Source organism: Drosophila santomea, chromosome 3L (assembly GCF_016746245.2).
Source record: "Drosophila santomea strain STO CAGO 1482 chromosome 3L, Prin_Dsan_1.1, whole genome shotgun sequence".
Classification (NCBI taxonomy): domain Eukaryota; kingdom Metazoa; phylum Arthropoda; class Insecta; order Diptera; family Drosophilidae; genus Drosophila; species Drosophila santomea.
Window position 1 is genome coordinate 12,917,661 of NC_053018.2, and position 11,450 is coordinate 12,929,110.

Below are 11,450 nucleotides of genomic sequence, written 5' to 3' on the forward strand. Positions count from 1 at the left end.
CGCAGGAGATTATAAATTTGCTCATTTCATGGGTTTTACACCTCGCCCCGGACAACGTGGACAATATGCGAGTTTTTCCCATTTTTCCGCCAAATCCTGGCCCCTTTTGTATCCTCGTTCAGTCGTCCATTATTCGCCGTCGCCTGTCACCGTCACTTCCCTTTTGTCCGGACATTGTTTGTTTTCATCCGTTTAATAATTGCAATGTTGCTAGTGATGTCTCTGTTGCCATTCCATGCCAGGCCCATTCTAATTTCCATCTGCCATCCTGCAGGGGATGCGGATGTGAGTCCTAGGTGATGGACCACCGACGGACAGTTTGTTTTGCCGATTGTCTGCAGTTAATGCGAAATCCGCTTACGTTTTGGCCATATCTGCGCACTCGCCGAGTTAATACTTAAATTTGCAACTTTTTAATTATTGTAAGCGGATTTCCCTTTGAAAGACTTGTTCGCCCCGCCAACAGAATGCATCTCGTCCTTTTCACTTGTCCGCGGGATTTCTTGCACCTTTGCTGCACCTGACAAAGATCTCCTGCCTTTATTTAATTGTACAAATAAATATAAATATAAATATGTGGAATTCTTCACCCACCTTTAAGCAGCTAATTTAATGCAGGAAAAACCTTTCCACAACTCCACATCCTCGCCTTCCCTTTGGCCAATTGAAATTCGTTTCTTGGAGCCGCAGCAGCAGCAGTCGCTGAATAATATGTAATAAGCATAGATAATGGCTTATTGTGGAAAAGTTTTTTAATATAAATATGCACACATGCAGATGTACCGCATCCTGTGTATCCTGACAGGCTGGTTGTCTCTGGAAAAGACTGCGTTATTGTTAATCATTAGACAAAAAGTGCGACGAAACAAAAATATGCTCGTATATGCTGGCTGCAGCATAATTAAACCCGGCACAGCCTCCTGAAATTAAAATAGAAAAGCGCCAAAAAGTTGACTCACACAAAAAGGCTCTGCTCGCATGGCAAAAAAAATACTTAAATAAAGGATCCAAAGAGAGCAAAGCACATTGTGATAAGGACTGCGTCGAAATGCGAACAAAACCAAAAATATTTTAATGACAAAACCAAATGTTCGCAAACAAAGTGAGCATGCATCCAGGTCCCAATCCCAATCCCAATCCCAATCCCGAATACCAAGTACCAAAATCCCCGGAATCCGCGCCAGAAACAGAGCAACCACCACCGCCGTCAGCGAAGAAGAGGAGAACCAAAGCCATTATGTGCTCGCCCGTAATTATTTGCATAAAAATATATGAAAAGGTCTAAACAAAACAGTTTAGCAATCAATTATGAAAACACGTTAAATAGCTAAGTGCGAGGCCGAATGTGAATGTGCAAAGAGTGGTATATGCTATCTTGTGGTACAGTATGGTATGGTATGGTATGGTATGATATGGAATGGTATGCCATCTCCAAATGGGTTGTTTTCGGTCTGGCTCTACATATATGGAGTTATGTTGAAAGGGCCTTGCGCACTTGAAGGCGAGACAATCGGCAGATGCCATTGTCGCCGAGGCGTTTGCTTTAAATACACGCTTATTTACTCGGGGCCACCAAAGCCCAATTCAATTCACACTTACGCACATTAACACGACATCTGAGGTACAGTGTGTACTCGGCGATAAGTGAAGGCAAATAGGCGAGGTGATAAAAGTTTGTTTGCCAGCCCAAACAAAAGTAACGCCTCATGAGAATGGCCAGCCATCCATAATACAGTGCCACAACCAATCAAATCTGGCTGGGTGATGGGTGATGTCTTCCACTTGGTTTCATTAAAACTTCATTAAACAGAGCAGTTTGGCAGGTTGACCTTTTGTATTTGTGTGCTCACTCGGATTCGGAGTTTGCCACTTTCCAAACACAACATTTGCCAAGTACGTGATTGCTATATTACCAAACAAATCAAACAGCCAAGTAAACTTCTCTTATTTCACTTTGTTTGGTGTCCCAGAAAATTCCCTTTGGGCTGCTTCTAAAGTTGACTAAAGTACTTTATTAAATTAAATTTCAATTTGGGCTATATTTATTACCAGATCTTGTAATAGATCGCATCCGATGTGAATGCGTACCCTTTATGTCTGACCTTTCTGACACATAACTCACTCAACCAAATTCGAAATAAAGTATACCTGAGACGTAGAAAGTCCAAAGAGTTCGGCACTGTAAATGAGTTTTCCGTATGAAATGCACATTAGATGGGCTCGCGAGTGCCTTTCTTCGATGGAATTTTCATTTCGCGCAGAGCCCAATCAAAAACTCCACTACGATTTATGGGTGTACATAAATTCAGGGAATATTGTGTGCCATGTAGTATGTAGTGCCCATGCCCACCGCAGTTAATCCGATTATGAAACGCAGCGTTTGGTGGGTCCGTTTGCTGGAGATTGTGATGCCAGCGATAATAATATCCCACAATATTTTGCATTGCGCATAGGCCCAAAAAATCACCTGGCTAGAGAATGCTTTCAAGATTACGTAAATGGCCAAAGACCGTGACCAAAAACAACCGAAGTCAACGAGTAGAAGTGTTAAGTGAAATGGGCTTTAAAACTTGAGCGTTAAATGACTTCGAGTTGCAGGACCACCCAGTAATAAACTCCAGAACGTCCACTCAGCATTCGACTGAGAATCCTCGGCTCAAGTTGAGTTGTTATGCTTCAGTTGAGTGTTGGCAAATATTTAACGTAGTATAAATATCTCTTGGTTAGCCCCCCAACTTTCCCCCATCATTGTGATCTACCCACTTTTTTCATTTTTTTCATTTTTTTTTTTTTTCGGGGGTGGAAAGCCCTCGGCCTTGTGTATAACACAGAAAAAATCTAATTTTCCAACTTTTTACGACACTCGCTTGCCAGTTCTGCGGCAATTTCATAAATATTTTCCGCTTCTTTGCGTTTGCATACTTTGTATGCAAAAAAACATGCCATCATCAGAACATTATCCCGCCGCGTGTAAATGAAATTCTCCTTGTCTGCCCGACTTCCACTTGGCTCTCCATTCCATCCTGCCCCCCACCCGGAATTTATCCACCACCTCCTCCTCCTCCTCCATTGCTCAGCAGCGGGAAAAACGACTGCGATTGTGGTAACAACAGAAGCGAAAATGGGGGAGCATCGCGCGCAAGTCGAGGGTTGTTGACTTATATCATTTATCATAAGGAATTAGGTTCAAGCTTGTTATTAATATTAGACCGGGTACTGGGTACTCTGGTACTCCGGTACTGGGTACTGGGTAGCCCATACTCCTTGGGCAGAAACTCCCTGGTCGGCGTGAAGCCGTTAACGTGCGAGAGCGTTAATAAAGTTCATAAAATAAACAAAGTCCGCAGTCAACATGTGAAATTAAAATCTTTGCCGCGCTGTCAATTGGCGTTGCAAAGAGGTCCGCAGCTCTCCGGCAGTCTATTAAAAAGTAAATCTTCCACTTTATCGCCCACAGTGAGGCGCAACTTCGACAGATCCCATTAAGCTATTCGTTTTTATTGGTTTATGAAAGGCCTTATTGACAATCTGGCGCAATTGTTGCCTCGCTTAATTGGAGTATCCAAATGATAAGAAATTAGAGTCATATGCAGTTGGGAGTGTCTCATATCTTCAGGCGATCGAAGGGATCTAGTGAGATAAGATTGGAGATGATATTTTAAAGTTTGAAGGGTGAGCTAATATATGTACTTTTATAGGTTTCAATTAATAGATTTTCTTTTAACATTTTTCTATAAACAAAGTTATTAAAAAGGAAATTGAAATATCTTACAATTATCTTAAAATGATCACTCGCATAAGTTAAATTCAACAAAAAATAAATATAGAGTGGCTTAACTTAATATAAGAATCAAAATGTTGATGAAAAAGAAATAAATTGGAATGAAAATAAAAAAAAGGTATAGATAAGAAAAAAATATATTTTGAATCCTTATTAAGTAGTTTAATATTTATAATTTCCATAAGTGGCATATGCATTATCCAGCATTGTCTGGAAATGCAAGATTTGAATCTTTATTTATAATTACTTTAAGAACTTTTAGAAGAATTTGTGCAGATCACTAGATTCGAATCTTTTAAGTAAGCCAAAATAGCTACGTTTGAGAAACTACTTAAACTTTACCTTTAAGTTATGTGAAAAGTAAACTGGCATTGCTGTTGTGTTGCGCTGGCAAATAAAATCGATGGAAACAGCCAACTGTGATGGGTAGCAAATAGCAGCTAGTCGTACTACCAATTTGCCGTGTTGCGTAATGTCCGAGTGGTTTCATAACCGACAACTGCACGGCATGCGATGACAATGCAGCAAGGCAGCGCCTCACAATGCCGCATCCTCGAGATGCCACAGTCGCATCCCTCGGATACATTCCACCTCGGCCATGCCTCTGCCGAATCCTCGGAGGTCCTGCCGCGCATGCAGCTCCTGTCGCTCCTGCAGCTCCTGCAACTCCTGCAACTCCTGCATGGCGGACTGAAAGCGGAAAAAGCTGAAAAAAAAAACGCGGAAAGAAAGAAGCGACGGTACGTGTGCAACCCCTTGAGCGAGCGAGTATATAGAGTCGGCTATAGCCTTCCCCTAGGAGCGGCATTATTTTTCCGTTTTTCCGTTTTCCGTTTCCCGTTTTCCCAGCCATGCCATGCCATACCACGCCATGCCATGCCATTCCAATTCAATCCATTCCATAGCATTTTCGCTGACCGTAAGCCACGCCCTGTGCATGTTGAAGCGAGTGCAACAACACGATGGATACAACAACTGTTAGATACGAGCGAAAAAGTCGAATGAAAAGAGCCAAGATAAACACTTAAGCCTAACAAAAAACGATAAAACCGCCAGGAGGCAAAGTTGCCAAAGGTAGCAATCTATGTAGAATGTTTTATGGCCAAAAGTGGTGGCGTATATTTTTTGTGGGGACAGAGAGGGGCTATTAGAGGGGCAAGGGGCAGCCACACATGTCCAATATTCTCTTAACGCGATAAAAATGAAGTAGCAACATTGAAATCTGGCCAAGAGAGGAAGCGAGAGGGGGCCACATCTTTCCTCCTTTTTTTTTTTTTGCTTTTTGGTAGGTGGCAACAGACGGCCGAAAAAACACAGAAACATCAGTTACAATTTTGTTCGGTCTCCTTGCTCCTGGCCGCCCTGCCCCTCTGGGGATATACATAGATAGATATTTCTGTATCCATGGGTCTGAGCCACCCCCTCGAAATACTTTCTCCCAAAAGTTTTTCGGGACCTGCACGCGCCCATGAACGAATAAAAAGATAGCGTGGTTAAACGCGCTTATTTCGGTTTATGATTAAATTTATTACGTGTACATCCAACCACATCCCATCCAAAAATAACAAAAAGTAAAGAAAATGGGTTTTTGGGTTGGGGGGCCAGAAGTTGCTGCCCCTTTTAAATTTAATTACGCTTTGCGGCGCTTTGAGGAAAGGAAAGGAAAAAAAAAGGAAAGGAAAATGGAAAAAGAATCTGAAAAGTTTGATCTAATTGGTCATTCTACTAAGCTTAACCCTTATTATTTTTGATGAGCGCTCTTTCTAATTAGGTTGGCGAAATTGATTTCAACGAGCAGCACAATTCCCAAGTGCCCCATAGTCCTTCTCGTTCTGGCCAAGAGCCAAGCCCAGCCAAGTGTCGCCGTGCAAAAGTATCTTTTTATCTGGCTGCCAGTGTTTCTGTGTTCTCTGTGTTTCTACGATTGCCTCAGCAGGGATGTGGCTCTAGCCGAAGCTTCGGAGTAGGATGTATCTGTATCTGTATCTGTGCATGTGCATGTGGATGTGCCAATCGAACCCCGAACTGGCGCTAGTGGCTCCGGCGCTCGTGCTCGCTCACTCTGCTCCTGCTCCTGCTCCTTCTTCTGCTGCTGCTCCTGGTGCTATAGAAAAAAGCTGAAAAAATCGTAGAGTCACAGTCAACAGCCATCCATCCCCCCCGAAAGTATCTTTTGCCCAGCTTTCGTATCTGGTCCTCTCTCTCACTGTCGTGTCTTCGGATACTCGTACCTTTCGGACTTTTTCGTCGCTGGTGCCTCGTTTATTTATGATTATCTGTGTACAACTTGTTCCATGTTCATCGCATGTCGATGATGGCTGTGTGCTGTGTATGGTGAATGCCGTATTCTGTTCGCTATATGAAGAGCATCGGTATCTATCTGGTTTGTTTGCTACACTCCGAGCATTAAACCCTGCCCCGGGGTGCATACAGGTACCACTGCACAGATATATGTGTGCACCTCTTCGCCACAGATACACAGGCACTCGTGGATACGTGAATGAGCTGCATGCCCCCACCAACCCATCACCACCCCTTCACCCCATCTGAAAACTGCAGCTCCTCCGATTCGGATTCCCAGATAGAGAAGAGCACTCCTTTGTAGCACTTTTGTCTTCTGCTCGGGCTGGTCGTTCATTAATGGCTGGTTGGTCGGTTAGCTGGTTGGCTGCATCTTGGCCCACTTGCCACTTGCCACTTGCCACTTGCAACATCTCGTATTGCAGCCGTGTAATCGTCAAGACGGCAGGCGCTTTTCCATTGCTCCTCCCCCAGATATATATTCTACGACTTAAAATAAATATGATAAATTATAATAATAATTTCGTTTTTTATTAATTTCTCTTGGATTTTCATTTAAAACTGCATTATTTTTGACTATTAAAGAACTCTCATTTAGTAACAAAACGTATTCGATTGATATATATTTGTTAAAGATGCACTATTTTCATAATTTTATTGAAATTCCAATATTTTAAACTGAATCTTTTTTTAATCTTCATTTAAGATTTTCATATGTTGTTTTAAAGCTTAAGTTTCGAAATCCCACAGCTATCATTTTCTAACAACTCCATATTGGCTACATTAAAGTCAATCAAAGTTCCTTTATCCACCATTATATTGCAGAACAAGTGTCTGAAGTGTCTTGCCACCACACACCACACACCCACTCACTACTTTCTTTCAATAAGAATCCCCAATTTCGGTACTTAATACAAGTTTTCACTGCTCTTCAGTAGACCTCCTCGAAGAAAATCAATCAAAAACATTGTATAAAGAGGCAAAATCCAGCAGACGCGCCAGCAGGCATAACCGCAGGCTCAAGGGAACTCCCGAGATAAGTCCTGCGGGAAATGGAAATGTGAAAGTGTGTGGGGGAGGTGGGGAGGGCAACTGGGGGGAAGGGCAATAAAATCCCCAAGCCGAAGGCTAAAAACGAATCAATACCCGCACAGCGCCCGACCGCAACTATACGCCCCAAAAAGACCGGCGAGTCAAAGCGATTACACCGGAGCGGAGCACACAAACACCTTTTCATTTGTATCTATTAGATTAAAATTCATGTCGACGTTTGTAGAGACGCGTACTAGCGTACTAGCGTACCATCGTAGCAGCGCACTCGCGTACGCACTCCGCACCGCAACACGCGCTTCCAGATACAAAGATACAGAGATACATAGATACGGGCAAAAATGGTGTGCTTGACTTGGCTTGGCTTGGCTTGGCGCTCTCGTCTCGACTCACAATCATCATTGGCCTGGTCTGGTTTGGTCTTTTGCTCCGCAGCTCTCGACGAGCTATCTGCAAACAAGAAGAGATACATTCGTGGCTCAAGGGGAGAGGGGGCGGTGGGGCTGGGCTACATATCCCCAAGATACGAAGCCCAACGAAGCGAGGCGAAGCCATCAATACAAGCCGTACGACTACAGATACAACTACATGGCTCGACACACAGATACTCGTACTCTGTGGCAACAAGCAAAGTACAAAGGATACAAATATATCTCGTGTTCGAAATATAAAAATCGTTAAACAAAGACTGGCGTTGTTTCTGGATTTGGATCGACTGCGACTAACGACCATGGTGGGGTTGGGTGTGGGGGGATGTTCCATGGCTGTGAGGGGGGTTTTTTTTCGGGGAGTTGGCTTTGGCATCATCTTGCCCTCCCGCTTTTGCTTGCGGCCATTTGGGGCAACTTTTCCGTGCACTCTGTCTCACTCTTTCTGGCCGCTCTCTCTCTCTCTTTCTCTTTGTCTCTCCCTCTCGCTCCCACTCTCTTAGCGCCAGTGAGCCCGCCTCGAAAAAGGTTGCTACTTGCGGGCCCCCCTTTTTTCCACCATTTTCCCCGCCCATGGGAGAACTTGCTACTGCGGTTGTCGTCTTGTTGTTGCAGTTGTTTCTGTTTCTGTTGCTGCTGTTGCTGCTGTTGTTGTTGCTGCTGTTGCTGCTGCTGTGCTTCTGCACAGAAGGCGACGGCAATTTTGTAGGCGCGCCAATGGGTTAACGTGATCTGAATTTGTTGCTCGCGAGCCAATTAATGTCGCTCCGAATTAAAAAGAAGATACTGATGCCAGATACAGATACGGATCGCAAAAGTCACTTCAACTGGGTTAACCAGGAAACACCATTTTCTTTTTCTTAATAAGCATGCCTCAAGTGATCAAAATTCGGATTGTCATTCCCCAAGCATGACATCTTCTTACTTTGTATGAAAAAACTAAAACTAAAATTTATTAATATTTCGAATATTGAGTTTATTATAATTTCAAGATTTAAAATTTTATTTATTAATTTTGATGTATAAGGACACTTTTTTTTTGGCATATCAATTTATATTTTTTTCTATAGCCCAACGAAAATAGATAAATTACTTAAAAAGAATTTATCAATATTTTAAATATTTATAATTTTACTTATTCGTTGAGAATATTAATTACATTCAATATAAACGAGGAACTCCAGATCAAAAATTTGTAACCTCATGTTAGTGACCTTAATACGGTGGCTGGTTAAACATTTATTCTGCCACTGTCAATCCATTAATTTTCATGAAAACTTGCGAAGCGCCACGTTTCCCCGCGGACGGGAAAACCGCCCAAATAAATGACTATCGAGAAACTAATCGTTAATGTCGCAGCAATGGAAAAGGATAAAGCTGCTGGCTGGAGCTGGTGACTTCATTTAAATGTTGTAAGAATTTGTTTACTGCGTGTGCGACACACAGCTCAGGTGGGCGGTAAAGTGGGGGGCGTTGACTGGGCGAAGTGGGGGGTGTGGCAGGGATGGGGCAGGGATAACCACCGATTGCCAGGAACGACAAAGTAGCTTTCGAATGTGCTCAGTACCCAGTACTCAGCACTCAGATACTCAGATACATATGTAGCACATAGAAGCCATCCCGCTCTAACAGCGGCCGTCACTCCTCTCGAGTGGCGTTTCAATTAATTAGAAAAAGTTAAAGAAACGCCACGGCAGAAACGAGAAGCGAAAAACAAAAAACAAATACCTACATAATAAAATGTAAGAGCGTATGTTGTAGCAGCAAAAGCGGCAAAAGCAGCGACGGCAGCTGCGGTGGCGATTTTTGTTCTTTTTCTACTGGGTTTTTTTCTTTCTTTTTTTTTCTGTTGGAGCAGCGCGAAAGATGCCACCAATCCAGCCAAAGCGGTCAAGGGGGTTGATGAAGGGGGAGGTGTGGAGTATCCAAAGGGGGGTTTCTGAAGGGGAACGGACGCAGCAGCGACTGCGGCAGAGGCGGATGATAAAACATTACCCATCGCGTTTGGCCCAACCTCTTCACGAGTCGCGTCGTTCATGTTCATCAGGCTTTTCTTTTTTCATCAGCGGCGAAAAGCGAGAAGCGAGCGTAAACACTTTGCTTTCATACGTCGCGACATTCGTGTTGTTGTTGTTGCTGTTGCTGTTGCGTTGTTTATGGCAACAACTACACGTAGCAACACCCACGGCAGCAGCAGCAACAACAGCAACAACAGCAGCAGCAGCAACTGCGGCAGCAGCAGCAGCAGCAACAACGGCAAGTAGCAGCGTTGCAACAGCAGCAGCAGCGGCAGCAACAACAGCAGCAACATCATCGCCGACAACAACAACAATAACAACAACAACAGCAGCCGCAGAAGCAACAACACCGCCTACAAATACATACATCGGCATTTACAACAACACGCAATAACAGCCATTTTTCTAGTTGTTAAGTTAATTTTTTCATGTTCTGCCGCTCTCGGTGTTGCTGCTGCTGCTGCTTCTTGCTTGCCGCTGCTGCTTACTGCTTACTGCTTGCTGTTGCGGCTGCTGCTGCTGTTGCTGTTGCTGTTGCTGCTGCTGCTGCGGTGCCATCTCGCTCGCACACCAGCAACACGACAGCCAACGCGAGCAAGTTGCGATACTGCCGCTGTCGCTGCCGCTTGCATGCGATTCGTGGCCAGCGGCGCAACGGCTATAGCCATCCCGCTCTCGCCGGCCGCAGCTGGCAGATACTTTATTTATGGTCACACAGGCGGTAGATACTTTTTTATTTTGCTCCCCGCCCCTCACCCTCACAAAAAAACCAACTGGTTTGCTGCGTCTCGCTCGCACTTGCAGCGAGGTAAATGGCAGCGGTGTGGCCGGGCTGTTCCGGGGGGTTGAGGGGTACTATACCGATACCGATGCCGATGCCGATTCCAATCCCAATCCCCAGAGTGCCACACACAGCCGGAGCGCCAGCCCACTTATAATGATAATCATTATTGCCGTTGTTGCCGTTCGTGTTGTCGTCGTGCCGCCTCGTTTGCTACTTTTTCCAGCACACAGATACTCTTCGCCACGCACACCAGCGCAACAGCGACGCACAGATACGTGGCTGCTCTCAAAAAGAGCAAAGAGAGCGCACGCACACCAGCTTAGGTGCGAGTAAAAATTAAGGGGAGAAACCGGTTTTGTGCGCTCTCTCGCTCACACATACATCGATGGCCAGGGCTGTGTATCTATGTGGTGGTGCGTGGGCCTGTTCTTGTTGTTGTTGCTGCGCTGTTTTTCGATTGTCGGTTGTCGTGTAATTCCCATTTGTCGTACACTTTGTAGTTGCTCAAGAAACTCATGTTAGTCTACTTTTGACTGTTACGCAGATTGTTCGTATCGTTCGTGTCCGCCGCAGTGCCGCAGTGTGAATATAGTGCTCTCTGCCCGCCGCTCGCCGTCGTTCTGCGAGCTGGATTCAAATTCAGTACCCAGCACCAGTACCACAAACAGAATCAGAATCACAAAACAGAAACGTATTCTCGGATTCAGATTCAGATTCAGATTCACACCCAGATACTACTTGCTGCCGCCGCCTCTGGTTGTTCACTCGTGCTTCGTTTTCGCATCTTCCGGATAGAGCTGCTCCTCCCGAATACAACTCCCAGTTCCACCAGTTCCACCGATTCCCAAACGATTCTCGTCGAGCCCCCCGTCGGATTTAACGGATTTACGGTGCCCAGTAGCGCCTGTTGGCCAACTAACTCGAGTTGGCCAGCTCCTTACAGCCGTCGGCAAGTGTGCAACGCAGTGAAAATAACCAATAACAAATAGCTAATAAAAACACAGCCCAAAGAAAGTAAACACTGAATTAACTCGCAAGCCGGATGCAAAATCTACATAAAAACTACTAGTTCGGATCAATCACAGATC

At 44.5% G+C, this 11,450-nt stretch overlaps 1 protein-coding gene across 1 annotated transcript; it reads left to right on the plus strand.

Moving 5' to 3' along the window:
- Positions 1-10,895: 10,895 nt before the first annotated feature.
- On the plus strand, positions 10,896-11,362 carry LOC120447744 (the record flags this gene model as incomplete). Its single annotated transcript, XM_039629291.2, has 1 exon — positions 10,896-11,362. A coding segment is annotated over one exon (456 nt), but the record flags the coding sequence as incomplete, so codon positions are not given.
- Positions 11,363-11,450: the final 88 nt, after the last annotated feature.